We start from the raw sequence: 14262 nt of genomic DNA, 5'->3' as shown, positions 1-14262 counted from the left end.
ATCATTCACTCTTATCTAATCAAATAAAAAGGTCTGTAAATTTTTGTATAAATAATTTGTGAATTACTTTTCTTGCACTACTACACACATTTTACTGTAAAAAAAATTATAATGTTTTGTTTCTTTGCAAGGTCATCTGTGATCTGGAAATTTATCAATGTGGCTGTGGTGTGAATAACTCCACTTATGTTAGCTGCAGAAATCTTAGTGTTTCAATCCTGATGTGTTGTGATGCAGACTTGAGATGATGTCTGCGAAGTGATGCAGACTTGAGATTTATCAAGGGGCTGGCAAGTTTGCCTGGGTCTGTCCACAATGCCAGGGTCTTCAGAACCTGATCACTGTTCACCGCTTTTGAGGAAAATCAGTCTCCACTGGACAGTATTCTGCTTGGCGGCAAACAAGTAGATATTCTATACACAGTCTGCACACGGCTGAAGACTGAAACAGGAATTTTCAATCAAGGTGTGTGTAATGTTCTCATATTGAATTATGTCCATTATTGTTAGTTCCCTTTAACTAAGAATTAGAGGTCACGTGATGAACCGGAAGCAGCCGGTCGTAATTCGGGCAGACAGCATGACACTCCACTATGTTGAAATAAATACTAAGAACATCTAAACAAAGAGACTTCGAGTGTATGTGTACTCTACATTTGGCGACGAGTGAGTAACCGAACACCGCGCAATGGGAGAAAACGAACAAAATGCAGCAGCAGCAGTCAGAACTGTTGCAAACATCTCCGTGCCGTCCGTGTCTCCGTTCGACCCACATGGTGATGTTGCTAGCGTGTTTCAGCGTTGGGAAAGATGGCTTAGAAGCTTCGAACTTTTTGCTGACGCTTCAGGATGCACTGACGGAAGACAGAAGAGACAACTTTTGCTTCACTGTGCAGGTACAGAAACCCAAGAAATATTTTTCACGTTCGACCCACAACCGCCAGAGTATGAACAGGCAGCAGAAGCACTGACGAACTATTTCAAACCGGCAAAGAATCTCCCGTACCTCCGTCACATGTTTCGTCAAGCAAAGCAGAGTGACAATGAAAGTGTAGCACAGTATGTTACCCGACTTCGTCAACTAGCCAAGGACTGTGACTTTGGCGATGGCACAGCCGACTTCATACGTGACCAAGTGATAGACAAGTGTGCTTCTGACAAACTCCGTACTAGACTACTAGCAGAAAAAGACTTGACACTGGAAAAATGTCTGTCCTTAGCCGCTTCCAAAGAACTGTCAGAACAACAGTCCCAGTTGATAGCAGGTGAAAGAGAAAACGTGTTTGCAGTCAGACAAAGTAGTGGCAGAGGCAGAGTTGACAGAAACACTGACAGTAGCAAATACAGAGGTAGTAGAGGTGCAAACAGTAACGCTAGTAGCAGTGTGAGTACCCACTCAAGTATCAAGTGTGGCCGATGCGGACGTGCAGGACATAAATCTTCTGAGTGTAGATGTTCACAAAACGTGACTTGCTGGAATTGCAATTTGAAAGGCCATTTTGCTGCCCAATGCCGCAAACCAAAACGAGAAACAACTGAAGGCCAACGAGGTCAGCGACAAAACAGAGGACGAGCTGGAAGGAAAAACCGTGGTCGACTTCACTTTGTGGAGGAACAACAACAGTCATTGTACTCGGAACAACAACCATCATCGGACTCGGATGAATACGTCTTCGCAGTTGAGCCAACCCCCAATGAGGTAACAGTACTGATTGAGGATGAACCCATTAACATGATCGTGGACAGTGGCGCGTCGGTCAACATTCTCAACTCTACAGCAGCTGCCAAACTGAAGCAACGAGGTGCCGAATTCGAGGAATACAAGCGTACACTATACCCCTATGGATCACCACCGATAACAGCCAAGAAAATGGTGAAAGCAGAAATCCAAGTCGCAGGAAAGCAACCAGTCACAGCTGAGTTCTTAGTTATTCCGGGCTCTCAACCGCCGTTGCTAGGACGACAGACGTCAGAAGAGCTTGGGATCCTGCAAATTGACGTGAACTTCATCCAGAAAGACATTCTGAGCAAGTATCCTGGTATCACTGAAGGCATAGGCAACCTCAAAAACGTTGAAGTGACAATACATGTAGACAAAAGTGTACCCCCTGTTGCTAGAAAACACTCGCGAGTACCGTTCCATCTCAGGAGCCAAGTGGAGAAAGAGTTCCCTTTAACTAAGAATTAGAGGTCACATGATGAACCGGAAGCAGCCGGTCGTAATTCGGGCAGACAGCATGACACTCCACTATGTTGAAATGAATACTAAGAACATCTAAACAAAGAGACTTCGAGTGTATGTGTACTCTACAGTGTGCTGCCAAAGTTGGAACTGGATCAGTGGATGGAATTACTCACGTTTTAGCAAGCACATTCCAGGAAAGGCCTGGCCAATAAATCAGTGTGTTGTCTGTCTGTCTGCGGACACCATGTCAAATGGCCCAATGTTGCCTTGACATGTGGCACAATATTGCCTTGATGTGTGGCACAATATTGCCTTGATGCGTAGCCCAATACTGCCTTGATGTGTGACACAATATTGCCTTGACGCGTAGTGCAATATTGCCTTGACATGTGACACAAAATTGCCTTGATGTGTAGCCCAATACTGCCTTGACGTGTGGCACAATATTGCCTTGATGTGTAGCCTAATACTGCCTTGATGTGTGGCGCAATATTGCCTTGATGTGTAGCCCAATACTGCCGCGATGTGACCGAATATTGCCTTGATGTGTGGTGCAATATTGCCTTGATGTGACAAAATATTGCCTTGATTGTGTGACCGAATATTGCCTTGATGTATGGCCCAATATTGCCTTGACGTGTGGCCCAATGTTGCCTTGACGTGTGGCACAATATTGCCTTGATTTTTGTGCTGCAATATTTCCTTGATGTGTGGCCCAATATTGCCTTGTGGCCCAATATTGCCTTGATGTGTGGCGCAATATTGCCTTGATGTGTGGCCCAATATTGCGATGTGTGACCCAATACTGCCTTGATGTGACACAATATTGCCTTGATGTGTTGTGCAATATTTCCTTGATGTGTGACACAATATTGCCTTGATGCGTTGTGCAATATTTCCTTGATGTGTGGCCCAATATTGCCTTGATGTGTGACACAATGTTGCCTTGATGTGTTGTGCAATATTTCCTTGATGTGTGGCACAATATTGCCTTGATGTGTGGTCCAATATCGCCTTGATGTGTGGTCCAATATTGCCTTGATGTGAAACAATATTGCCCTGATTGTGTAGTGCAATATTACCTAGATGTGTGGTGCAATATTGCCTTGATGTATGGCACAATATTGCCTTGATGTGTAGTGCAATATTGCCTTGATGTGTGGCACAATATTGCCTTGATGTGTAGTGCTATATTGCCTTGACGTGTGGCACAATATCGCCTTGATGTATGGTGCAATATTGCCTTGATGTGTGGCACAATATTGCCTTGATGTATGGCGCAATATTGCCTTGACGTGTGGCACAATATTGCCTTGATGTATGGTGCAATATTGCCTTGACGTGTGGCACAATATGGTCTTGATGTATGGTACAATATTGCCTTGACGTTTGGCACAATATTGCCTTGATGTATGGCACAATATTGCCTTGATGTGTAGTACTATATTGCCTTGATGTGTGGCACAATATTGCCTTGATTTGTATGAGTGACTGGGGTCTGTTGCCTTGGTCTGGCCAGTGTCCATATGACGACTGATCTGAGCCAATGACCAGGTGTTGACGCAAGCAGTCAGTATCACCTTTGACCTGGATGACCGACCGTAGCTGACATGACTGACAGTTACTGTGTGGCCCAAATAACCTTGACCCATGATCGACTGGGTGCTGAAACCACTGTCAGCCTGCAGCCTGAGAGCTGAATTCAGTGTGCAGCATGGCCGTAGTCATGAGATATGTGTCGTGTAGAATGAAATGTCACATCTCTCATCAACTGATCATCTTCAAATTCTTGTCATTCTTTAATATTGTTCACAGCCCAGCCGACCACAAGGGGCCATCTCAGGGCAGTAAACAAACAAAAAACAAAAAAGATAAGCTGAGTTACGCTTTCTACTGATTCTTTCACTGTTGTTTAAACTAGCCCAGCCTAACTCATAGGGCTATATCAGGGATGAAAACTAAATACTGATCATGTAGAATTTGGGAAACATCTGGTCAACCACCTGACTGTCTTTATGATTGATTTTAACTTTTGTACATGTTATTGTATGAATTGTACAACTTCCTTCCATATTACTGGATTGAGTCTTTTGTTTTCTTTCTTTTTGTTGTTGTCTTTTCTTCTTTTTTTTTTCTTTTTTTTTTTTTTGTCTTTTCTTCTTTTCTTTCCACATGCCCTGATTCAGTAAATGAGAAGTTGTATGCTTTTTCTTGTAAGGATGATATATTCCATAACTGCTATTGATTACAATGACATAGTTATGGAATGCCAGGTATTGTCTTGATTATTGTCTCTTTTTGAGTTGACTGTATAAGTATAATGACTTACATCTGTTATTGTTAATGTTCACTGTATTGAAACTTTTTTTTTGCCATCTATTTTGAATTGTCATAATGAATTTATGTACAAAATAAAATGGTGGTCAACCCAATAGAGTCCGGGACAAAAAAAAAAAAAAAAAGAATTTGGGAAACATTGAAAAGAAAATTAGACACAAGCACAGTTATGTATAATTCATTCAAGTACATCAACCTAGTACATAACTCTGATGACTGACGCTGACTGTTCCGTCAATGTTTTTCACCACAGGTTTAAAAAAAAAAAAACAAATAAAACTACCATGAACACAGACATAAATGATTCATGAAATACCACTCTGCATAAACCACAAACATATTCAATGACTTTTACTGAAGATTTCTTGTGCACTCTCTTCTTGCACACTCATAAACAGTTTATCATAATTGTGGGGGGAAAAAATTCCTTTGTTATCATTCTTTCACCTCAGGTACTTACAATCAAGCAATCAGTTCTGCAGTACTGGTAGCGTGCACTTTCAGTCTCCTGCAGCGAAGGAAGCAAAGACATCTTACATCTGGAGGTAAAATGTTCAACTTGCATCATATACATGGCTGTCAATGCACATGGGCATCTTATATTCTTCTGTTCCTGTTAACTGCATCAAGGAATTCACCACAAACTTCATCTTTCTTTGTTCCTGCCTCAGTACTCTAGTTTTATAACATGTATTTAAAACAGGCATATTTTACAAATCAAGCAAATGCTCACATTTCACAAAGATAAACTGAGAAATCATAAATCAATTAACAGTGTCTTTGCATGTTTCTTGTGATGACTGATTGGGTGTGTTGTGACTGTGAGTTAGTCACTTGTATGGGTGCGTGGGTGGGTGTGGGGAGAAGGAAGAGGAAAACATGCAATGATGCAACACCCGTTTCAGGATAAACCAGAACAAGCGCTCACTGCCTTGATTAATTAAAATTTTCAACGTATATATATATGTGGGTTTGTGGGTTGAGGGGGGTTTATATTACATGCAATGATCCGAAAGTTGTTTCGGGACAAGCCAAAACAACGTCATCGCCTTGATAAAGCATTTTTTTGGAACGTGTGTATGGCTTTGTGGGTGAATGTTTGGTATGGGAGTAAACATGGATGCAACAATTGTTTCAGAATAAGCCAGAACAAGCTCACAGCCTTGTTAATCATGGTTTGGAACACAGACTGACACCATGGCAAAATAAGAGTGGAGGAAGAATGCTCCAACACCAACGCCATCCACCCTGATGACATTGACAGACTTATCAGCTTCATAATCAACTTGGCAGATCATGGGCTGGTTTTGCCAGGATGCGTACCATGATTCCAGTGTACAGACATCAACATGAGATACATGTACGCTGAATGCAAAATCTGCGTAGTCACATCATATATGTACGCAATGCACATGCATAGTTTATGTGTGTGTCATGCATAGTTCATTTGTGTTTTTGAGTATCTGTGTGAAACTGTACACACATCAGAATTTAATATAACACTGTTTTTTGTCTGCATAATCAATGCAACAAAATGCTAAAAGAGACTGAGAAAGGGGGTTTGGGAGGGTGGGTGCGGGGGGGAATCCACTAACTGTTCTGTTCCAACATTAAACTGGTGAGCAAAGGTGCTTCTCTAATGCTGTTGGTGAACAGACTTGACGCATTCCTCAACTTCACCACCACTTTATGCACCAGATGGAAATCCCTGCCGCTCAGGCTTCTCAAGCTGGCCGCCAAGTCCATCACCTCCTTCCCAGCATGCACCACAGCTGACGCCACCTGCAACGGTTTTGGCAGTGCATTCAACACAGCCAAAACATGGTATGATTCAACTTCGTGCAAAAAGTTGAGGGGGAGGGAGGCAGTGCCTGTGAAGGAACTCAGGGCCATGGTGGCAAAGTCATAGAGGGCTGAATAGTGCTGGGGTGAAACGAAGAGCTTGACCACATGACAGGCGTAGGTGAACAGCTCCTCCGGACACACCAACAGCAGAAGCGGCATGAAGCGGTTCGCAACAAATTCGGCAGGCATGAGCACTTCAATCTCTTCCAGCACCGTGCGGAACAGGGACATGCTCTGAAGGAAGCCACAGACACTGGACATGTACGCGGTCAGCGTGTCCTTGAACCCCCTGTCCCATATTTCAGCCAGCACTTTCCCCCCCAACCCTGCCAGCTTTGTGGCACAGCCTGCACGCCAGATGCGTGACCCCATACCTGTCAGCGACGGGACCCTGGACACCACCCCTACTGCCACTGCAACCCCGCCCACAACCTTGGCTGCTGAGCCAAATGTCGTGGCGCAGGTGGAGGTTTTGTGCAGAACCGCTGCAACGGTGGAGCAGCGATGAATGTGGCGTCGCAGAGACGCCGACCTGCGCTGGCAACGCTGCCAGTGGTCTGCTGCAGAGTGCAAGGCTGTGGCAGCCCGCACGATCTTCCATAGCAGCTCCTCTGTCCTTGTAGTGGGTGGGGGGTCCTGAGATGATGCCATGGGTCTCGGGGTGTCACTCACCCGCCTTGATGCTTCACCTGAAGTCACCACTAGCAAAATCGTAGCTGTGAAAACAGATTTTGATTGTATCAAATCTTTAGCATGAATTATCATGACTATCTTAATATATTATTATTACAAAAAATATAAATGTATCATTTCATTTGAGAAAAATGAGACTTTCGAATTCTAATATTAACTAAACTATTCATCAAACATAACACACTTGTTATATAATTTCACATATCTGTTTATTTCAAATAATAATAAGCATGCAGTTTCACTCCAGACTGACTTCATGGCCAGAGATATACTTTTACGAGTAGGAGCTTTTGCAGTGGAAAGACGCTTCGCCAAATACATAATGCAAAACGCACAAAAAACGTACCAGAATTAAGAATATAAAAGCAGGGGGAAAAACGTCCGTCTTTGAGTGTATATGCTGCGGATACTTACACAGGCTGAAACCCAACGGAGAAAAACAAGATGGTAAAATGCCACAAACAGCGTCTGCGTTCCATTTCTCGTTCTTCTTTTATGCATCGGTAGAGTTGTTTCCCCTCGTAGAATTAATGTGATCAAAAACTACGTCAAATCGAACAAACACGAATAGAGACTGTTTTCAATCAAACAGATTTGAGCTGCAGTTTGTATACATTTATTCACACAAACAAGTGTATAATAGTTACTCTCACACAAAACCCATACAGCTGCCGTTTAAAAAACAACAACAAAAAACAAACTGTCTGAGAAGAAAAGCCTGACCAGGCCATCGAGAATCAGATGTGCTCTTTTGAGACATTGTTTCGAGAACTGTGACATGACAGGGGACGTCATGCATGTTTACGCGGCGCGAGCTACAAATGGCGGCGATAACTTGACGTTTAAAAAGCGGTTTCTTTACTTGGTTGTCATGGCCACAGAAAACCCCGTTTTGCCGTTACACAGTGTACTTCCAAATAGACAAGAGGCGTCTGTTCTGGTGACTATGTAGTTTATCTGTTTATCCAAAAATATGGGCAGTATTATTAAACTGCATAATTTATAAATATCTCCCCAACTGGAAATTATTTTGTTGCAACAGTTCAGGACACACACACACACACACACACACACACACACACCTATCTTGTAATTTATAATTTGACTTTGACAAAGACTATTTTCAAACAGTAGTTAGTCTGGTTCTGGGAATGTGATGTGTGTAAATTAGTTAATTAACTTAATATGAATTTGAAAGCAGATCAAGTCTGTTTGGCTTTGGTATTCTAGTACTCATAGTCACAATGATCAGAGTTTGAGGCCTGATTTCAGCATGATGTTGTATCCTGAGGAAAGGAACTGTACCTGATTGTCCTCCCACCACCAATGATTATGTGAATGGATACCTGACTTCAGATGGGGTATGATAAACTTAAAGCAAATTAAGGGAGGAGAGGGTTGGAGCCTTCCTATGCAGAGTCCTAAACACAGTGGATATGAATCCACTGTCCTTGTGGTTGTAAAAGGCCAAGAGACCTATAACCTTAACAATGGTATTGTTGCAGTTAGTTGGCGCTGAGGGAACAAGTAAACATGACCTGTCCTTGGCTATGTTGAAGCTTCCTGTCCACTTCTCACTCCAGATGTAAGTTGTAACATGTAGAATACTGTATATAATGTAACTTATGTACATATAATGCTTGAGAATCCAGTTCAGGAAACATTCCATGAGGTACTACATCTCTAAGTAAACTGTTTGTTTTGACAAATTATTGTTGTTTTTTGTGCTTATAATTACTTTTAGTTTTATGCTGCTGTTGTATCAACATATGGGTGATGCATTTTATCATTTGTTTTGTTTTGTTTTTCTTGATTGATGTCATGCCACAGTATGGATATTTGTTACTTCCAATAGAGTTGCTCTGTGTAGTTAGGACATGTGTGAGCATACATGTGTGTGTTGTTCGTGCCCACAGTCTTTGCGTTATCTCTTTCACTAACTTGCTGTGTGTGGAGGTAGCTTGAATCCCCAGTTTCAGTTGGTCTCTCCCGTCTGTGTTTTCTTCTCTTTCTCATTGGCTTTGATTTAGTTTGAACCCCATGACTGCTACTTGTCAGTAAAGGACTGTTGTCTCACTGAGGTCACACAGAGCTTACAAGTCAGGATGTTGGTGATGATTGTTTATGAATTTCAACTTCTTCCTCTTGAGGAAACATCACATTTATTTTCAGATAAATCAACAACACCAGTTAAATTTAAAAGAACCAAAGCAAAACAAACAACAACAAAAAAGTAATTGCCATTCATATTCATGCAACATTAATCTTGTTTCACCAAGGTTCAGTAGGCAAGGGGGAGTAGTTCTGACATAGATTATTTCAGTTCTCTTTTTGTTTATTTGCTTTCTGTGACATTGTTTTGATACATTTAAAAAAAAATTTCATTTCTACAGTCGAACCACAAGCAGTCTGCCTTTGCCTGAAGAAAATGCAGCTAGTCGTCCAAGGATTGACTTCATCTGTTTTCTCATCAATATGACAGACAGAGACAGGTGATGTGGCATTTGTAGTTGTATGAATTTATGCAGGAACACAGAGACAGAAAGAAAAAAAAGATAAAGAAATGCAAATAACTGCCCACATTATGAACAAGAAACATCCATGAAATGGTTGCTGAACTGAGAATCTTTATACATTTCCAGATATCTGCATGCATACCACGAGACGCAAGTTGTGTTGAACTGTCTGTGACTGAAATGTTGCCATAAGGATGCAGTGCAGTGGGGTGGGGGGGGGGGGGTGACTCGTGTATGTTCACTCACACACTCTCTCTCTCTTTCATACACAAGCAAGAAGAATTGAATAAAGGTCAACACAGATGGCAACGTTTTTCGAATGTACTTTTCTTCTTCCTCAGCATTCAAGTTGTGGAAAAGTCACTGCCCCTTGTGGACGTCAGATACTTTCTGGGGAGAGCATGTCTGGTGGTGACTGGAGGTAAGACATCTTTGTAGCTTCCTTGTTTTCTTTTTCATTCATTTTCATGATACAGATGTGATTACCAGTGTGATTTTTGCATAATATGCACTCAGTTTTGGCTTGGAGCATGCCAGCGTGCAAAATTAGATTTCAGTATGATTGGTGGGGGAGAAATAATCATTGTTCTGGCCAACCAGAAGATATATTAGTGTGAGAATGTTCTTCTGGTTCCACAGTATTGCATGTGCACAGGTTTTGTGTATGTGGTGCTTATCAGTTATTATTAAATGTTGTTGTTTTTTTCCATTTGATACTTGCAGCCCACAGCCATAAAAGGATGACAAATGTGGAACAGGTGACGGCACTGGCTGACTCTTACCACTTACCACTTGTGTTTGGTGAAATCAAGGTAAGAGAACACATTGAGCAAACCATAGGAAGTTGCATGTGTCAGTCCTGCCTTTGTTTTTTTTGGGGAGGGGTGGCATGCCACCACATAAAAAAAACAAGAACATGCATACACTCACAAAAGTGGTGGTAGTCTAGGGAGCAGCATGGGATACTGGTCAGTGGGTTTTTGCTGTAGTTTATTTGTAGTTCATTTTAATTTTGTGTCCAGTCAGACGCAGTACAACCTGTACACCCATGGGGCCAACAAGGGTTGAAAAAGACAGCAGCTTGAGAATGTATGTATTAGTAAAAAAAAAAAAAAACTAAATAAGTATCCCACAGAAAAAAAAAGAAGCCAACACCAATGAAAAACCATCCACATTTTACACAAACCACATTGTCAGCTTTAGGAGCCAGTGACATAAGTTGTAGAAGCATACATTCATATTACATATACATCATGTCAGCAGTTACAATTTGTGTCACGAGAACTGATTTATTCTTAACACTTGGTTGCTTCCCTTGGACTGAGTATCTTTGTACTGTGGTGGGCCTGTTCAGTTTTGCTTTCTTAACCTCTCGACTGTGTTGTTGACGTTAGGCATACTTCATGAGTTGTCACTCACCAATGCTGTGTTGACATACAATGTACGTCTTGATACAACGTTCTTTAGTAGTGTAACAGAAAGAAACCGAGTTCTTAAAAGCCTTTTTTTACGGGACTAGGTTATTACGCCTGTGCCCAACCCCCAACCTTGAGGATCAGTGGATCATGCTTCGTCCATCCTCCACCCTTCAATCTTGGTGGCCCTATCAGTAACACAAGCTCCTGTTGGTATAGTTCTTGGGGTCCCTGAGGCATGCAAGTCCCCCTCACCACCCGCCTACCCCCCTTTTATTCCTTATTTGGTGTTGGCTTTGTTCCAAATGAAACAGCAGTGCTGCTGCACTGATTGGGTACTGAGTGTTAGCTGTCTTCCTCTTTTATTCCTTATTTGGTGTTGGCTTTGTGTCAGGTGGAGAAGGAGAAGGACCAGCTTGCTTGCAGACTCTTCAAGATGGTGGAAATTGCTGCCGGTTTCAAGCAGCGTGTTTCTGCCTCTGTGATTGACTCCACAAAAGTTGTGTCTGCTTGAATATTGACACTAGAAAAGAATAATTCTTTGGTTGGGGGGGGGGGGGGGGAGAAAAAAAAGTTGCAAGTCCCTGTAATCATGTGTACGCAATTCTGACGTCACGACCAGAAACTTAGCTTGAAGTTATGACCAGAATCTTAGCTGCTTGACTGCCCAGCCTTGGTGGTTAAATGAGGTCAGTGTGCATAAGTTCGAAGTGCAGTTACCATATACTTTCTGTGTTCTTTTCAAAGGTGTAATTGATTTTGCTGGACAAAAGTGATGCAGTCACAAAATGAAGAAGTTCAGTACAGTGTGGTGGCCGACATCCTGCCTTGGAAGCTCAGTGAGACTGGGACAGTGTACTCATCAGCAGCAGTCAAGGGATTAAAGTGATGTACAAGCGAGGTCAGGGAGGAAAGGGGTCTTTTTTTTTTTTCTTTTTTTTTTTTAATATTCTTCTTTGTTCGTGGGCTGCCACTCCCACGTACACTTGTATGTACACGTGTGGGCTTTATGTGCATGACCATTTTTACCCCGCCATGTAGGCAGCCATACCCCATTTTCAGGGGTGTGCATGCTGGGGATGTTCTTGTTTTCTCCATAGCCCATCGAATGCTGACATGGATTACAGGAACTTAACCATGTGAATTTGATCTCCTTGCGTATACACAAGAAGGGGGTTCAGGCACAAGCGGGTCTGCACATATGTTGACCTGGGAGATCAGAAAAATCTCCACCCTTTACCCACCAGGCACCGTTACCAAGATTCAAACCTGGGACCCTCAGATTCAAAGTCCAACACTTTAACCACTGGGCTGTTGCACTCGTTATTTTAATTTTCCAAAATACCTTTGTGAATCTGACCTTCAGTTAACCTGAACAATGAAACTCAACACATCGGTATCTTTTTCTCCTATTACGTGTTGTCGAGATAACCTGAAAGATACAGATATCTTTTTGTCATGTTACATGCTGTCGAGGTCCCACAGTGCATGTCAAGAACTTCCAGATATTTGTTCCACATTATGATTATCTAAGACTGTTTCATCCATGCCATTTTTTACCATCACTCATTTTCACCACCCACTTCTGCGGCCACATATGTACAAGCAAATGCATGCACGCACACACACACACACACACACACACAGTGCTGTCAAAACAAAAACATTATGTGAAAAATATTTTATTGTATGTAAGCATTTGTCTGTTATATATTAAAGTCATTCATGAATCTTTTTACGTCCGACTCTCTCTCTCTCTCACTCTCTTCCATTTCCTTACTGACAGGCATGCACGCGCGCACGCACACACACACACACACACACACACACACACACTGATTTCATGGAACATCTCACATTGCTTACATGTAAGTCTATATGACAGTAAACATGATAAATGGTGTCATTTTTTCAGAGTCCATGAAATGAGACCACAAAGATACACCCTTGTCAAACCATTGTTTCCTTACCTTCAGACATGCCAGTTAAAAGACATGTTTAAGGAGTAAAACAAAATGCAAATTATGAATTTTAAATAATGTTCAACTGGAAATGAGTTTGGAGGGGGCCGGGGGTGGCGAAGGGGGAAGATGGCTGGGGATAACTACAGAGTTCATAAAAAGTTAAGGACCACTTGGGAATGCAGGGGTTTACAAAAAGTTATGGACCACTTAGAAACTTGAGTTGTTTTTCTGCTCAGAGTCATGGTGAAGTGATGCTAAAATTCTGTATGCAGTCAGTGAAGTGAGCACCACTCATAACCAGAGCTGCTTTCTTGCATATACGCTTCCATTTTTGACGTTGAAAAACCACAGCTGTCCTTTATACACCTCCGAATATTTGTAAACATTGGCTGAAACTTTGATTTATCCAACGCATTGTTGAAGCTGTTCATGGTGCCCTTGTGCCCCAAATAGCCGTTTGTTCAGTGAGAGGCCAGAGGCAGCCTGCTCAATTCAAATCATCTCTCAATTTAGGCAAATTCTGGAGTAGCAAATAATAAATTATGTTTTAGGGATTGGCAGCTCACTTCATGTTTTGATTTGTGAACTAAAATCATGTTTGTGAATTAAAGTCAAAACTTAACTATATTCTTTTTGCATGCAAGATCTGATGACTGCATGTCGATCAGTCGTAAAGAGAATATCGATGGCTGAAGAACACCTTAAAAGTAGAAAACTTCACAAATAATCCACAACCCATATTTTTGCTGGCAGAGGTCCCACTCAAAGTAAAAACCTGAAGAGGGTGGTTGATGGGAGTTTGTTATCATTCATGATGAAATTCAAAACCAGATGTTCCAAAAGCAAAATATTTGCTGCAAATAGTTATTTAAACCATTCATAACAATAAGCATAACATGTTTTTTTTTTCTTTCTTTTTTTCCAAGACAGGTACACTGATAAATATACATATATATACTTGTAAGAATCACAGACATATTTTATAAACAGTAAGGAACATACTATGCTGAAGCTTACATACTTCAAAAAAAAAAAAAAAAGCACACACATACATACACACACACACACACACACACACAACACAAGCAAGCACACAGTCCTGCACAAGCATGCATACCAACTCTGTATCCCAACAGACCAGTCCACAAGAGGGGAGGTAGCACCTAAGCTCCACACATCACCACTACTCTACTGTGGAGGCAACACAAGATCTATAAGTAGGCGTTAGAAGGCGAAATTCAACAGATCCCCCAAAAATGATATTGGCATACAAAGAATTCATACATAATATGCGTGATAAAAAAAGAA

General features: G+C 41.7%; 3 protein-coding genes across 3 annotated transcripts; 2 read left to right on the top strand and 1 right to left on the bottom strand.

The window, feature by feature from the left end:
• Positions 1-1731: 1731 nt before the first annotated feature.
• LOC143287895 (uncharacterized) lies at positions 1732-2187 on the top strand. The gene has a single exon (XM_076596135.1). It carries the CDS (start codon positions 1732-1734, stop codon positions 2185-2187), a length of 456 nt encoding a protein of 151 aa, XP_076452250.1.
• A 3912-nt stretch (positions 2188-6099) lies between these two features.
• LOC143288526 (uncharacterized) lies at positions 6100-7567 on the bottom strand. The gene is made up of 2 exons (XM_076597108.1): positions 7474-7567; positions 6100-7082 (listed from the first exon to the last, which is right to left on the bottom strand). The coding sequence occupies exon 2, from the start codon at positions 7015-7017 to the stop codon at positions 6112-6114; it is 906 nt and encodes a 301-aa protein (XP_076453223.1). The 5' UTR covers positions 7018-7082; positions 7474-7567; the 3' UTR covers positions 6100-6111.
• A 302-nt stretch (positions 7568-7869) lies between these two features.
• LOC143288525 (centromere protein M-like) lies at positions 7870-12605 on the top strand. The gene is made up of 6 exons (XM_076597107.1): positions 7870-7999; positions 8565-8644; positions 9453-9551; positions 9917-9996; positions 10299-10387; positions 11385-12605. The coding sequence occupies exons 1-6, from the start codon at positions 7931-7933 to the stop codon at positions 11502-11504; spliced, it is 537 nt and encodes a 178-aa protein (XP_076453222.1). The 5' UTR covers positions 7870-7930; the 3' UTR covers positions 11505-12605.
• The last annotated feature ends 1657 nt before the right edge of the window (positions 12606-14262 follow it).

Source organism: Babylonia areolata, chromosome 12 (assembly GCF_041734735.1).
Source record: "Babylonia areolata isolate BAREFJ2019XMU chromosome 12, ASM4173473v1, whole genome shotgun sequence".
NCBI lineage: Eukaryota > Metazoa > Mollusca > Gastropoda > Neogastropoda > Buccinidae > Babylonia > Babylonia areolata.
Note: the sequence above shows the minus strand (reverse complement) of the source record. Positions and strands in the feature narration are given on the sequence as shown.